The 16,177-nt window shown below is 53.6% G+C and overlaps 1 protein-coding gene across 1 annotated transcript in view; it reads right to left on the bottom strand.

Annotated features, from left to right (window-relative positions):
- Positions 1-15,758, bottom strand: part of CSF1R (colony stimulating factor 1 receptor) — a 29,330-nt gene extending 13,572 nt beyond the window's left edge. Inside the window, exons 1-9 of the mRNA XM_007093382.3 lie at positions 15,569-15,758; positions 11,452-11,709; positions 10,728-11,012; positions 8,943-9,079; positions 8,134-8,293; positions 4,167-4,353; positions 1,729-1,844; positions 1,455-1,575; positions 1,174-1,361 (exon numbers count right to left, since the gene is read on the bottom strand). Of these exons, the coding sequence (XP_007093444.2) occupies positions 1,174-1,361; positions 1,455-1,575; positions 1,729-1,844; positions 4,167-4,353; positions 8,134-8,293; positions 8,943-9,079; positions 10,728-11,012; positions 11,452-11,709; positions 15,569-15,716 (1,600 nt within the window). The 5' untranslated portion in view covers positions 15,717-15,758. The remainder of the gene's footprint in view (positions 1-1,173; positions 1,362-1,454; positions 1,576-1,728; positions 1,845-4,166; positions 4,354-8,133; positions 8,294-8,942; positions 9,080-10,727; positions 11,013-11,451; positions 11,710-15,568) is intronic.
- Positions 15,759-16,177: the final 419 nt, after the last annotated feature.

The following is a 16,177-nucleotide window of genomic DNA, read 5'->3' as shown; positions in this document are numbered from 1 at the left end:
GCCACTGGCTCTCTTCTTCCCAGACCAATAACCTTAGTTCTTTCAATGCGTTTGAAGAACGTAACTTCCATTTTCCACATCAACACCAGCGTGGTTCTGAGGCCAGATCTCACCTCTGCCACTTAGGAGGTGTGTGACATTGAACGTGTGTGACTTCTCCCTAAGCCTCAGGTTCATCATCTCCTAAGTGGGAAGGAAAATAGTGCCAACCTCCTGGGGTCATGTGAGCTCGCTGAGATAATGACTGTAAGGTGCTTAGCACAATGCCTGGCACAGGGTAAGCATTCAGTGAAATGTCAGTATGGTCTTTTTAATATATGACCACCAGCAGTGAGACAGAGCAGCCACGGGCAGCTGCACGCGGAATCTGGCCCTGGTCGCAGCTGCCCCAAGGCACCTGAGGGGCCACCTCTGAGCCAGTCCGAGGCTCCCACTCTGTCCGTCTGCCCAGAGGGTCTCGCCGGGGCTTGCCACACAGTGGTGCTGAAACCTGGCTGTAGGAAGTCGGAAGATGCTGTGGGTCTCTACGGCTCTGGGCCTCTCAGACCCAGACACCTGGAGCCTTTGTGCGACACAGAGAAAGGCACCCCTTCCTCTAAATGGACACAGCCTGCATCTGTGCCCAGTGCTGGCCATCAGCCCCACCCTCCGACAGTGGCCCTGAATGGACGGGGCTGTGTCTCTGGAGGGAGAAGAGTCCAAGAGGGATGGAGAAGGCTGTCAAGGCTGGCCCTGGGGTGGGGATGGACTGTGTTCACTTGTTGCCTGTCTCTGTCACCAGGCTCTAAGCCCCATGGAGGCACTGCTCACCCGAGTGAGTGCTGGGCACATAGCAGATGCCAAATATCCATACTTGTGAATTAGTGAGTGAGTTGGAAGATGAGCGGAGGGGCCAGACGAGGCCACGCTCCAGGCTGCTTTCTTTCTGGGCCTCACAGCTTGCTGCCCTTTGCCCTTCTCCTCCCTGTGTCTAGTCCCATGCGGTCCAGACTCCTCCACCTGGCCTCTTCAGGAGACCTTTGGTCAGGAGGCGCCTGGAATCAGACCCCAAGAGGTGGAACACGATGGGTCTGGGATCTGCTCCACTCTGGCACTCTGGCCCTGGCCTCCAGGGGGCTGGGGCAGTTTCCCGAGCCCGCCTCCCACCATGGGCTGGGAGGGGCAAAGGCTCACCTATAGAGATGGGCCAGAAGGTCTGGGAGCTGTTCCCCACACTGTTGAAGGCTCTACACTCATATGTCCTGTTGTGTTCCAAGGTCCCGATGGCCAGCAGGCTATGGACGATCACCTCGTGGAAGGGTACTTGGCTCAGGACCTCAGAGTGTGAGTCCTCTAGGACCAGCCCTGCAGACTCATCACACCTGGCAAGAGCAGAGTGTGGCTTAGAGCTTTGGAATGCCCAGCCCCCCTTGGCTCTGCAGCCCGGGGTGAAGAAGGTAAGCAGAGCCACTTACCTATCGGTGTGGCTCCTGCACTGCAGCCACGTCACACTGGGCTGGGGGTACCCGGAGGCTTCACAGAGCAGTGTGTCCGAGCCATTGATGAGGGTCATCGTGACCCTTACCTCCGGGGGGTCTGAGGAGAAAGAGAGGAGCGGTAGAGGGAGGGATCAGCCCCAGAGGCCCCAACTCCCCTGTGTGACCACCCTGCACTGAGCTGCTATCCCTCCATCACCCCCACCTGCAAGCCCCAGGGACCTTAGTGCCCAGCCCCTGCTCCATCACTCACATCGCAGGGTGAGCTCAAAGGTCAGGGCATTCTGGCCTCCAGCGTTTCGGGCCAAGAAGGAGTAGCGACCGGCCTCCGAGCGCTTCAGGCGAGGCAGGGAGAGGGTCGAGGTGTACCTGCACGAAAGGGGCAGGCTGTCTGGCGTGAACCCCAGTCCTGGTATGGCCCCTGCAGGACAGTGGGCTCAGACAACCTCCCTAAAGGGCTTTGTTTTATTTTTCGTAAAGCGTCCAGGGCACAAAGGCCTTGGGTGAGCCAGGTCCCCAGGCTGAGTGCCGTTGAGACATGGGAAAACCAACCCAATTCCCTTAATTTCTTCTCTCGTTTATGAAGTGGTTTTGTTCTGAGGTTTAGTAGAAATGATGTCTGTGAGGTGCCGACCCTGGAAGGCACATTAGCTGCTATCTCTAAAGCACCAGCCCTGCCAGGAGGGACCGTGAGAGGGACGAGAGGCAGGATGTAGCCATGGGGCTACAGCAACCAGGGCTCAAGTCCTGGGGCTGTTATTTCTTAGCTGTGTGATCTTAGAGAAGTACTCGCCCTCTCTGACCCTCCGTTTCCTTTTCTGTGAGGGCAACACTGATGGTAATTAATGCACAGATTTGGCCTGAGGATTAAAGGGACATGTATTCAGGGTGCTTGACACAGAGCCCGAGTCATTGTAGGTACGCAGTTTAATGGTGCCCTTTGCTGCAGAAAAAGACCTGGAAGCAAATGAGAAGAATGTCAGTTATCCTCAGCTGATTCCAGGTAATTTTTTGTTTTATTCTTTTCTTAAGCCCTATTTTGGCATTTGTCCATAATGGACGTGCATAATTTAGGTAATAAATAAGTTGTTTAAAAAATACATTATAGCATCTAATTATAAATCATACTAGACTAAAACCCATGGTATGCAAAGGGCAATCTCTTCCAGCCAGAACTTTGGTGTCCAGAACCCCTGTACTCATCTGCTTGGTAAGCTGAAAGAATTTAACTTCTTTTTGCCGGACTCAAAGTCACCGTTATGAACATATCCATCACATGAGCTAAGTTTGGTGGCTGATTGGTGCCCCGGGTTATCTGCCCTGTGCTGGATGGCCCCATGCTACTGCGTTTTGGGGGAGCTCCATGGTTTCTTTCCACAATGTCCCTGTTGCTTATGGACCAATGTTTCACTTGTCCCTGGACTGTCCCCCTCCCAGGGGTCTATAGGCTCCAGATTCAGAACTTCTGCTTTAGACAAGGGGAGGCTCGAAATCCTGACCAGAATGGATGAGAAGGAAACTGAGAAGAGAAAAATGAGGACAAGGAAACATTTTTGTTCTGTTGAACATTTCGTTCTGTGCTGATTCTGACAACTGGAAAGCAGGAGTCCAGGATTTAATGAGGTCTGGGCTTCAGCAGCTAGAAAGAGAACCCCAGAGAGTTCTGGAGTTGGAAGACGGCTGAAGGATTATCTACCCCAGGGGATGGTAAAAACATTTCCTTGCCTGAGTCAGTTATAATAAAAATACTGTTTGGGACTGTGTCAAGAAAGACTCCGAGGCTGCATTTGGACCCTGAGGGAAAGAGTTCAAAAATGGATTAGAATTAGAGATATCTATCAAGAGTGTGGGAGGGGAAGCAGTTGCACGCACAGCGCACGCTTGCTGTCCTTGAACGCTGGACTCTCGTTCAAATAGAAGCGGGTGAAGCAGCTATCGTCTTAACACGTGCCATGGTGTTTCTCCCGTGGAGGAGACTCTCTTGTGTAGAAGTCTACGCTGGTGACGCCACTTTGGATGGGAAAGTAACACCCTGAGGACGTAAGGAGACAGGAAAAAGGGACTTCTAACATGTTGTGTTTGCGGGAGAAGCAAGAGTCTGGAAATGGAGAGATGGGAGAAAAGAGGAGATACAGTGAGATGGCACTTTGTGAGAAGAGTTTTGAGCCTGTGGACAAGAATAGCTAGTGAGAAATTCTCAGAAGCGGGCCACCACAGGCCTTTCAAGAACTTTTGATGTATACGTGATCATGTGATGTGAATTCTCTCTACCCCCCAAACCCATGTATGTGGCAGAGTCCCTGTGCAGTCCTTATTACGAGTGTGTTTAGTAGAAATCATGGAGCAGTGGTCTTCTGTATTTGGATCGGCCGCAAAAGAAGAGAATGAGATTAAGAGTTCTTGAGTGAGCAGGAGAGTGCACACCCCCAAGAAATGGTAGAGCTCTTGAGGAGGGCATTGGATCTCCCAAGGATGTGGGACAGAGGGGCAAGCCAATTTGATTTCAATCTCAAACACAGATGATCGATATTGAGGTTCTAAGATCAGGGAAAGTGAGACAGAGAAAGGGGAAGGGGTTTACTCAAGGTCACCAGCAAGGTTGAGACGTGACCCAGTCAGTGTCCTGCCTCCTGGCGGAAGCATTCCCCTTCTGGATGTGGGGCTCTCCAGATGGGAGCTGATAGGTGGTACCTGTATGTGTCCTTGATGGTGACAAAATCGAGCTTGTCCTGGTAGTCAGAGAAGGGTCCCAGATAGGTCCAGTTAAAACTTTCTAGGCCTGGGTAGGCCTCCACCTTGACTTGGAGATCAACCTTCTCACCCACAGTCACCTCCTGGAGGAGACTCTGCTCAGAGGTCAAGTTCAAGTAGGCACTCTCTGGAAAGCGTAACACATAAAGATCTGGCATTAGTGGGAAGATGTCTCAGTTGGTTTGTTCACTGGTGATCTACCCATTCATTCAGCCATTCAGCTGGACCCTTCCTGAGTGCCTACTATGTGCCAGGCACATAGCCCCCACCTCTAACCAAAACTTTCCCTCTGACATCTTCCTTCTTACCACTGCCCCATAGAAGCCCAAACTCTTCTCTTCACTGAGTCCCTGGGAGAACCTGGGCAAATGTCTATTCTCCTTGCTACCTCTGCCTCCTTATTTGTATAACAAAGAGATTGAGTATATTTGTGTTGTTGTAACTTTTTGAAACTTTTTCAGTAGCAAAAACATAAAAATCTGCTGTTTTTTTCAGATGCCCTCACCTATTTCCCCTTCTCCTGGTAATAGTTCAGGCAGCGAGGCTTCCACATCCAGCTCTAAGCGGGCATGTGACTCAGGCCAGCCAGTCAAGGTGATGCCCCCTTTACACCAGTGAGTGGTTTGGGGTAGGCACTTGTGCCCATGGGTCCATGACACTTATTTCCATGAGTTTTGTTGGAGCTCTGAGAAAGGAGAAGCCCTAATTCCACTCGGGTTGTCAAGCCTGATGCTGCTAGGGGTCCCACAAGAAAAATGTACAGCTGAGAGTTGAGAGACAACTAGAAGCAACTAGATCCAATTTACCCGAAGCTCATATCCATGGGCTTTTTAGCTATAAGGCTGATGAAAATCCCCGTGATTAGGCCAGCTTAAGTTGGTTTCTGTTACCTGTGCCTGAAAGAGTCCTGACTAGTTTCTTCTAATTAAATCTTGCGTGAATTAAAATCAAGTTGCCGTAGTTGAATCTCAGGCAGAGGAGCTATGGCAAGAATCCCCATGTACTCAGCTTCTCCATGCCTCTAATGGAAGCCCCTGAAATGCTTTCTTAAATCCCCCAAGACTTTGCAAAATGCTCTGGACTAGATGATATACAGGGGCTCCTCTCCTTACTCAGCTCCGTGAAATCTAATATTCACTCTTCTACCCTGTGATGTACCTGCTCCAAAGCCCCTATGGGTCCCCATCACCTCCACTATACAGATATGCGTTTAAGGCTCTCTTCAATCAATTCTCCTCCTCAGGCCCATCTAGCTGTCTCCCCTCTTCCTACACACACACACACACACACACACACACACACACACACACAATGCTCCACCCCACCCATCTGGGTCTCCTAACATCCCATGAACACACCACACCGCAGTCATTCCAGCCAAGCTTGGAGGTTTTGTTCAAGCCACTTTCTCCGTCAGGAACACTGTCCTCTTCCTTTTTTTTTACTTAGATCCTTCTCATCCTTCAAGGCTCCTCCCCATCAGGGGGTCTCCACCCACCACTCCAGGCCACAGGGAGCTCTCCCTCCTCTGGACTCCTGCCACCCTTCTAGACGACACATTCATGATGTACCACATCAACACTACTTTGCGCATCTGCTTCTCCCTTCGGCTGGTCATCTTTTCTATCCAACTAATCTGTGAGCTTCCTGGGTGAGGCTTTCGTCTTCTCTCTCCTACAGAGAACGTCTATCTATCCATCCTGCATCCATCCTCTCACCTCCTTCAGCACCACCCTTATCAAGCCACCGTAACCCCTAGCTTCGGTGACTGCAGTAGCCTCCTAACTGCCCACCCCCCCTCCATTTCCACCCTCAACAAAGTGGGTGAGAGTAAGTGTCACATTCCTTTACTCAAACCCACCAATGGGCACCCCATCTTTCTCAAGGGGAAAAGCCCAAGTCCTTACATTGGCTTACCGAGCTGAGCCCTGTGGAATCTGCCACCTTGCCCCCTCCCTCTTTGACTTCACCTTGTGCCACTCTTCCTCCCGAACTCTGCGCCAGCCACACCGGCTGACCTGTGCCTTGCACGTGGTGAGCACAGTCCTGCCTTAAGGACAGTGCTTGCCGTCTGCCTGGAGCTCTGTTCTGCAGGATATCTGCATGGCTTACCCCTTCCCCAACTTCAAGTCATTGCTCAAGTGTCAGTTTCCCAGTGAGACCTTCCTTGATGACTACCCAATTTAAAATTCTTTTTTAACGTTTATTCATTTTTGAGAGACAGAGATAGAGCATGAGTCAGGGAGAGGAAGAGACAGAGGGAGACACAGAATCCGAAGCAGCCTCCAGGCTCCGAGCTGTCAGCACAGAGCCCGACATGGGGCTCAAACCCACAAACTGTGAGATCATGACCTGAGCCAAAGCCGGACACTTAACCGACTGAGCCGCCCGGGTGCCCCTTTTTTTATTATTATTTTTTACGTTTATTCATTTTTGAGAGAGCACAAGTGGGGGAGGGGCAGAGAGAGAGGGGGTGACCACCCGATTTTAAATAGCAACCCTATAGAATTGATTTGGTTTTCAGGATTTATTTTGCTCATTGCTGTCTTTTCCCAACTAAAGCACAAACTTCATGTGGGCAAGGGTCTCTGTGTCTTTGCAACTGTATCCTCAGCATCCAGAACACTGTCTGACCAGAAGTGTTCATGGACACAACGTTTATTGAGTGACTACTATAGACGTGCACTAGAAAACACATAGGATTAGAACTCTTAACTGGGGAACAATTCTTTGTGCTCCTCTCCTCCTTTACCCCCCACAGCTCCCAGCACAGAGTGGGGCCCACAGCAGAGGTCGCGTCTACTGTGCATCTAGCCTAGTGCAGGTGCCATCATGGTGGTGACTGTCATGCTTCTCTCCCCTCCATCCCTCGTTTAATACACGAGTCATGGCCAGACCCAAATGACTCAGCCTGTCTTGACCTTTGCTTCTCCAGCCTCTGATCTCCCATCCAGTGCACAAGGCGTCAGACTGGCCTTGTCAGATAACATCTCCTGTGCACACTTAGGCAGCATTTACTCTGTACCAGGGTATATATACAGATTCACTTAATTCTCACAACAAACCTCTGAGGCAGTTCCTGCTCATACCGTTAGTATCCCATTTTGCAGTGGAGCAAGCTGCTGGTTGTTAGCAGGGTCAGCTTGGAGTGCTGCCTGGGATTGTGGACTCCCGGCCGCCACGAAGCACCCCACCACGCAGCCTGATCCCGCCATTCTCCTCTAAAGCTCTCAATGACTTCCAACCGGATATGATGCAAACTACGCACCCATTTTACTGGCTGGATACTGCCTCCATCTCTGCGCCTCCTTGGCCACTTGTCACACGCCTCCACATCCCTGCCATTGTCAACTTCTTTTGATGCCTGAAATGCCCTCCGCTCCCTTTACCTTTGGGCCTGACATAGGCGGTGTGGTTCCTCTTCCTTTCCCACCCTTCTACCTAGCTAACCTACCTCCATTCTTTTGGGCCTAGCTTAGGCCACACTGTCCAAGCCAGGATTGGGGGACCCCCTTGGTGTTCCCAGGACACCCCGTACTTCCTGCCTGATCACACTGGGTGAGCATTGTCTGCTCCTGTGTCCATCTGACGTGAGTGTTGCAGGCATGAAGGAATGAATGAGGGAGTGAGCCGCAAAGTAGGTCCCTCCTGGACACCGATCACAAAACAAAATGCAGTAATGCACTGTAGGAGCTCCAGGGAGGAAGCAAGGGATTCTGGGGGAGGATCTGGGAAGGACTCCAGAGGTGTGGCTTCCTAGCCAGGCCCAAGATAAGGGAAATCTAGCGCAGGTGTTCTTAACAGCGTCTCCTCATTCTCCACCATCAGCCCCCTCCTTCCCAATCCCCTTATACACCCCCTCACCTCAGGATCCCCGTCAACCCTCCCCCATCACCCTAATGCTCACCTACCACCCGGAAGACCATGGAGGCGGAGTGGTTGCCCCAGGCATTGGTGGCCGTGCAGGAGTAGTTGCCAGCATCTTGGAAGCTCACGTGATCGAGGTTGAGAGTCAGGACTTTTTGGTAACGGTTATCATGGAAGTCGGATTGTTGAGAGATTGTGAGCTGTAGCCAGAAGGAATAGAAATGCTATACCAGGGTTGTTGAGGGATTAGAAAACTCTAGGTTCAAATCCTCAGCCTTTAAAGATTACTATCTGCCTTTTCTTGGGCAAGGGACTGAACTCTGAGCCTCAGTTTCTTCATCTGTAAAATGGCACTAACACTGGCCCCTGCTCCTAGGGTTGTAGTGAAGAACAATGAACTATTACACGTAAATGGGGGTAGAGTTGTGCTTGGCACAATATAGGCACAGTGGGACAGGAAGGGGCTCTTAGATGCAGCCCCAAACCATTCCCTTTTACTCCCTCTGCTTCCCTCTCACCTTTATATTCCTGGGCTTCAAGGTGGCCTAGGAACCCCTTGCTAAGTCAGAAATGAACTGACCTCTGGCTCTTGTCAACAGGCTGGGGCAAAGGTCATGGGTCAAGGGGGTAGAGTACCACCTCCCTTCCCCTACAAGATTCAATGACATGAGCCTGAATCCTGGTCCTGAATCAGCTGTTGATGAGCAACGGGTGCACTCCCCTCTCTGGGCCTGGCCCATGCCCTCAGTCTAGAGAGCCAGCTCCCAATGAGGCTGGGCTCGGTCCTGCCAGGCCTGGTGTGCTGGCAGGGTGGGCACACTTCACCCTGCTGTCTCCCCAGGGACTGACCTTGGTGTCTCCATGACGGAGGGAGACGTCAAAGTTAACATCAATGTTGCTGGCTGAGCACACGATCTGGGCAGCCTCTCCTTGAATCCGCACCAGCTCTGCAGGCTCCAATGTCAAGGTCGCAGGTCCGGAGATGTCTGAGGCCAAGGGAAGCAACCCATGAACACCCAGGCCTGAGCCGTTGCTCTGCTCAGGGCCAGGCTACTGGCTGGGGCCCCCACCATGCTCCCATCCCAAATCCTGGGGGTGGAGGATCAGCCTTGAGGCCCCAGACAGCAAATCCTGTCTTTTGTACAGACTCTCTGAAGTCCACTTCCCTTCATCACCTCACCTCTCCCCAGTGTCACCCCGTTTTCTGTTTTAGATTCCTGCAACAGCCACTTGGAAGGCCCCCACTCCCCCTCTGACCCCTGTACAACCCAGATGCCTCACAGCAGCCCAAGTGAGCTCTTAAGAATGTAGATTGCGTCACATCTGTGTCCTGGGCCAGTATCGGGCGGCTTCCCACTACTCTCGGGATACAAGCCCGGGCCCATTACTGACCGCTGAGCGCCTGCCGCCTGGTGCTCACCACCCTGCAGCCGCACCGGCCTTCCCACCTCACACACTGTACACTCGCCCGCCCTCCCGGAGCTTTCCCTTCAACGCTGTGAGTGGGTGGCCGCTCTCTTCCTTCAGATCTTTCGCTCAGAGAAGCCGTCTGTGACCAGTCAGCTGAATTCACCTCACCCCACCCCACACACATCCAGCTTTCTCCGGCTTGGTTTCTTGTTCATCCCAGTTGAAACGTTATTTGCTCTCTAGTCTGTTTCTCCTGGAAAGATGTCAAATCCCCAAAGGCGACATCCCCAGCGGCCAGGACAGTGCCTGATATAGAGCAGGTGTTGAATTAAAGTTCATGGCTATTGCTGTCATTGGAAGAAGATCGAATCCAGTTTCGCAAGGTCCAGAGACACTAAGGGACTCATCCAAGGTCACCAGGCTCCAGGGCCCTGCCAGATGGAGTGCAGGGAAAGAGACCTAAGGACTTCCTCTGTCCACATAGTGGGGTCCTGTGACTTCCTGAACAGGTTTCATGGCCTTAAAACCCCAGGGCTTTGGGCCAACCATGCCACTATTACCCTGGCCCTCATTGCAGGGACCTGATTCCTGTCTCAAGCCCAGGTGTCGAGCCTGTTACTCACACCAGTCGTTCCAGAAACCAGAATCCAGTCCATCAGCCTAGCCAGGGCAAGGGGGAAAGGAGTGAAATTTCACCACACCAGTGTCACCCCCACAGTGAGAGCCTTCCTGTGTGCCCACGCCCACCTCCCCAGCACTCAGCTCCCCACCCTTCCTGCGTGTGCCCAGCACCTGGCACCAGGCCGGCACCGAGTGGGAAATCCATGTCTGAGGGTGTGGGGCCGCTTTGGGCCCTCTTTCTGTTCCCGGAACATTCAGGGCCTGTTCCCACCTCATGGCTTTGTACCTGCTGTTTCCTCTGCCGAGGCACAGCTTCGCACAGCCACCTGCTCCCCATCATTCATAGTTCAGCTCGAATAAAATGGCACCCTCTCAGAGAGCCTCCCGTCCCACACACACCCTCTCCTCCATCACCTTGTGAGACCATCTGCATAGCGTGTCTCATGAGCTGAGGTCACTTCCCAGCAGGTGCCCCATGGGCGACCATGGTACAATTGGAAGGAAGAAGCCCAAGAAGGGGGCACCCCGTTACTCTCCATCAGGCCCGGGCCCTGTCGCAGCTCGTACGTCTGCCGGCTCTCTGGCCCTCCCGGCCCCACGCACCTTTCTGCACTTTAAGCCAGATGCCCATCGATGTTACCGTCCTGCCGTCTACTTGCGCGCTGCATTGGTAGACGTGATTCTCAATGAACTTGGCCTTGTGGATGGTGAAGCCATGCCAGGGCGAGAAGGAATAGTTGGTTTGGCGCAAGACGGGCCGGCCACGCACCCGCACCAGTGAGACGCCTGCCTCCAACGCTGGGTCAGTAAGCAGGCAGGGCAGCAACGCATCCTGACCTTCCAACACTGTCACTTCCTGGGCCAGCACCTTCCAAGGCCGAGCAGGGTCTGGGGCAGAGGGGATACAGGGTTACAACTGTCCTCCCTCCACCAGGCCGAGTGGTCCCTGAACCCTGGGGACAGGGAGGCTCAGAGAAGCTGATCGTTTGCCTGAGGTCACACAATACCAGAGAAGCTCAGCCGGTGCTTTAGAGTGGGGACACTGGAGCCAGGTTCAGCCCTATTACTTGATGCTGTGCGACTGTGGGCAAATGACTCAACCCCACCAGCCTCTGGAAAATGGCTGTAATCATGGAGCCTACCTCACAGGGTTATTATGAGGACTACATCGAACTGGAAGGACTGCACAGGTTTTTGTTAATGGCAGGCACTCAGTACACGTGGAACTGGCTTCTTATGGCTGTGAATATTAGGGCCCAGCCCTCCCACCCATTCCCAGTGGGACCTGTTGGGCCAGGCCTCTTGGGGGTGGGTTCAGAGTCCTCACCTTTGACATAGAGGTGGATGGTGGCATTGCCCCCCTGGGGGTTTCCAGGCTCAGTGCAGTGATAGGTCCCCGTGTTTTGGAAGGTGGCATTATTCGTGGTCAGGATGCTGCTGGGGGGATCGAGGTCCAGGTTCCAGTGCGGGGAGATGGGGCCGTCCCATTCCACGCTGCCGTTGCCCACACATCGCAGGGTCACTGTTGTGCCTGGCTCCACGACCAGCTCAGGGCCGCTGGGCTGTATCACTGGGACCCCTTGAGCTGGGGTTGGGGGGTGGCAAATAGACAGAAGTGAGGCCTGAGGAGACGCTTCCTGGTCTGATGATCCTGGCCTCTGAGATGGGGAGTGCCCTGGCAGGGGTGGTGCGAGTGCTAGCATTCAGCTGTGATTTGGAATCACCTTACACAAGTCCCTGTCCCCTCTGTCATGTGCTCAGCCCCCCCCCCACCCCCACCTCAAACCTGCTTGGGGATGGCTTGATGTCCAGCAGCCCCCTCCTCTGAGAAACGGAGACTGGGAGCTTTCTCAGCTTCTAGTCACCTGCTGTCCCACGGGGTCTCCCCCAGACTCCTGCCTCAGTCTTCCCAGCCTCCCCAGGGGTTGACCCCTTCGGCCCCATGGACAAAGCGGGCCGTATCCCTTGTGCCAAGCCCAGGACCTGGCTCCAAGCAGGGGACTCAAACAAGCAAAGGAAAAGACAAACGGATGGAATGTTCATGGCAAAGTCCTCCGACTTAATCTATATGGGAAAGAAGAAAAGGGTCATAGGATCTCAGCCCAGCAGTGTTAGAAGGGTTCTGAGAGTCTTCTGTCATGCCCGCTCCCACCATTGGACATCTGGTCTGCAGCACAGGGGGATGGTTCAGAGGCTCTGTGCCTCAGTTGCCCCGCCTATAAAATGGAGGCAATACTTTGTACCCATTTATTGGGATGCCGGGAAGTTTAAATGCATGGAAAGCCTTTTGGACCTCACCTGTCACCAAATAAATAGTAAGGATTGGTCAGCAGTCCAGCCCAGCACCCCAGCACTGCTCTGTTTACTAGGAAGCCAATCTCTTTTAAGGAAAATTTGCTTGAAGGAGAAAAGAGAACTTGCAGCCCATATCAGGCCCTCCGGGAAGAAGGCCCGCTGCCTCTGCAGTGTCAGCATTTTTCCAGGGCTGAAAATAGGGACAAAGGAGGGAAGTGAGAGCTGATTCAAGGCCTTGGGGGGGCTGCCAGGCGCCCCTGAGCCTGTGTGGGCGGAAGCACATTGCTGGCGTCCAGCCCGGCCCCCGGTTTCCGCTCAGCCTGCAGCCCTTCCCCCCACGGACGCTCTCACTTCTGTTTCCTGGCCCTCCTGGCTACTGTCCCCTCTCCAGGGGCGAGACCCCCAGGAGAGGGAGTGCCGCCTGCCGCACACTGGAACATTCTGGGTTGCAGGGCCTGGCTCTCCCACTGACCAACTGGGTGCTCCCCATGAATCTGACCCCTCTACTCTAGTGACAGGGACAGGGACAGGGACACTCCTCCCCCCAGGGAATTGGCTGAATTCAGGGTGTCTCACTGTCCTGCACGAAAGTCCCTCACATGGTTATTTCCACCCCATCCCCACCACAGACTTCAGAATTGGAAAGATCTTCTCTGTCAAATTATTTCAGGATGACTCAAGTTCTGTTTTGATTTTATACCCATCAGAGGCGCGGGTTGCCTCTCTGCCTGAGCCTCTGATCAGCATGAAGAATTGAGCGAACTGGTGAATTCTGCCAAGCCCGACACCCGGGGGTATTTTATCCCTCCTGGGCCATGTGACCACCAGGGAGAGGGGCAGGTGCCATTTCTGGCAGGGTATCCCCAAATCCCAACAGAGCTGGTGCTGCCCCATTACAGCCACAGCAGTGCGGCGACCCCCACCCCGGGGTTTTACTGCAGGTGAGAGCTTGGACTATGGGGTCACACCCCCTTGGTCTGAAACTTGGTTCTCCCTGATACTGGGTAGGTCACTTATCCTCTCTGACCCTCAGCTACTGTTCCATCCAATGGGATTAGTCTGTTTCCACCTCTGAGGTCTTGGGAGGATTCGATGAGGTAATACCAGTCCTTGTCTCAGTCAACTGCTGGTGGCCTGGACTACTGCTTCAGTGGAGACATTTCTAACCCCCCTTCTGGTCCTGACACTCTATATCTAACGTTTTGAACCTTTAAAGATCACAGTCTGTGACCGTACCATCGGCGATCTCAGATTCTGTGATTCTTGCTGTGGTCCCCTTCTGCACCCGCCTGGTCTCATAGGCACCTTCTCCCTTCCCCTCCCCTGCCCTGTCTCTCTAGTGGCTGTCTCGGCTTCCTGGAAATGTGGTCAGAGAAATGTGTCCTGTTTTGTCTTGTCCTGTTGTCCTGGATATTCATGCAGAGCAAGGCTGACACCCTCAACTTCTGTCCCTAACTTCCCCCTGCTGGCTTGGCCAGTGGGGAGAGCCTGCTCAGGCCAGTCCTCCTTGGGCTGGGGGCTGGGGCTTGGCAGACACTGACCAAGGTCCCCTTCTGTGCCTGTCTCTCATCTCAGCTCCCAGGGTGTCCCCCAACTTCCACTCCTCTCCCTCAACCCACACACACATGGCACTCCAAGGCCTGGGACGTAGCCCCCTCATCAGACCAGGATCTTAAGGAGCCTCGAACCATCTCTAGGGTGTTCAGAGCCTGGCCCTTGACTCCCTCACGGCAGCCCTCACCCGCCACTCACTCATGACTGGTCTGTTGGGCTAAAAGCTGAGGCTTCCAGCTTGCTGCCTCCCACCTTTTCCTTCTTCTGGGTCTGGAGGCTGGACAACCTCCCCACCCCCAACAGGGTTCCACGGACAAATTCTGGGCACGAAGACAGGACAAGGCAGTGAAATAAAACCCATGGAAATTTCTAGAGAGAGGGGAATAGTTTTATCTTAATTGGGATGGTGGGTACACAAACGTATATGTTTGTCAAACCTCATCAGGCTGTATATTTAAGAATCTGTACATTCTACTGCAAGTAATTTACATCTCAATTAAAAAAAAAACAAAAACAACCAGACACACTCAAGCCCAGAGACGTTGGGCCAGAAAAAGACCTTCAGTGGGGTGAGCCATCTCCTCATCGGGGACTAGACGTACCTCCTCCCCAGGATCCTACAGCCCCAGAACTGTGAGGAGGCCAGAGCTGATGCTGCCTTCCCACCCTACTCCAGCCCTATCCTGGCCCAAGATACCTCCAAATAAGCATGTGATCAAATAGAACTGTAGCTACAAGCCAGGCCGCCAGTCCCTCGCCTCCAGTTAGGCACCCTCCTGGGAAGGAGATTCTTACCAGTGTGGCTCTACCAGTGAGTTGGAGGCAAGGTAGCAGCCTATGTCTGGGAGGGTTCTGGCCAGGGAGTCCCTCACTGCCCTCCCCCACCCAGGCCCTCCCTCATCTCCTCCCAAATTCACCTCACCTGAGCCCTGGGCCAGAGAGGGTAACCTCTTATCTCTCCTTCCAGCCCCTTCCCCAAGCCTCTGGAGGAATGACCCTCCCCCCTCTGGCCTTTCCAAGTTGGGTCCTGCCTACTCTCATGGCTCATGGGCTGGCAGAATTGGCAGAGCCATCAGGAGCTCTCTAGGGCCTCCCTACTAGGCATAGGTCTGGACCAGCAGCTTTGGCCTCTCCTAGGAGCTTGTTAGAAGTGCAGAATCTCACATTGTACGTGGGACCCACTGAGTCAGGATGTGCATTGTGACAAGATCCCCAGGTAATCTGTATGCATAGCAAAGTTTGAAAAGCATCGTTTTAGTCTAGTTCACCACTGCCCCCAACACCTGCCTTTGGATAGATGAGGACACAGCAGCCCTGAGAGCATCAGGGGCTTGTTCAGGACACATGGTGAGCCAACATCTTAGCTGGAATGGATCCACAGCCCTGGCTGGGCTGGTTCCACCCCACCCATACCCTCTTTTCCTCCGCTGCCTTTCCAAAGCAGATACCTGCAAACCTGTAGTCCAGGCTGGCAGAGATGCAGGCACAGAGTGGGGACACCCGTGAGGAGCAGGGGTTTACAGAGTCCTTGCACAGGGGCCGCCTGTGTCACTCATTTCTGCCCCCCCCCCAACCCCCAGAGTCCCTGGTCTTACCATGCCAAGCTGTGGCCACCAGCAGGACCAGCAGAGCCCTTGGGCCCATGGCCTCAGTGGGGAGGCAGCAGGATGATGCAAGGCAGAGGGGTGGGCAAGGCCCTGGAGTCTCAGCGCTAGCTCCGTAGTGACCAGGACCACTGGGCATACGTTCCTCTCTGCTGTACTGGCTGTTTCTCTTGTTTTCCTCTTCCTCCTCCTCCTCCTTGGGCTGATCCCCTTCTTCCCCTTTTAGCTAGGCAAGGCAACCACAGAGTTTGGAAATCTTGGGTCTTTAGAAGAAAACAAAGCCATGACCCCCAGGGGGAGGGGTTGGAGTCTAGGACAGGGCCAGTCTGAGCCTGGGGGAGCTGGTTAAGTTTAGGGCCCTTCTGAAACCACCTTCCAAGTATCCTGGCAGAAGAGACATGCCCGAGGTCAAGCAGACAGTCAGTAGCACAAAGGGAGGGGTCTCCAGAGTGGCCAGGCAGCTCTGGCTTAGCCAGAAGGAAAGTTAGGTTGGTCTGGGAGAGCTTCATGATAGAAGCAGGAAACTTCTATTTACAGGACACTCCCCAGCTGAGCCCTTTACATTCACTGATTCCTCTGGTTCCTGTAGAACCTTTATGT

Source organism: Panthera tigris, chromosome A1, assembly GCF_018350195.1.
Source record: "Panthera tigris isolate Pti1 chromosome A1, P.tigris_Pti1_mat1.1, whole genome shotgun sequence".
Taxonomy (NCBI): domain Eukaryota; kingdom Metazoa; phylum Chordata; class Mammalia; order Carnivora; family Felidae; genus Panthera; species Panthera tigris.
The sequence above is the reverse complement of the archived record's forward strand: the minus strand, read 5'-3'. Positions and strand labels throughout refer to the sequence as shown.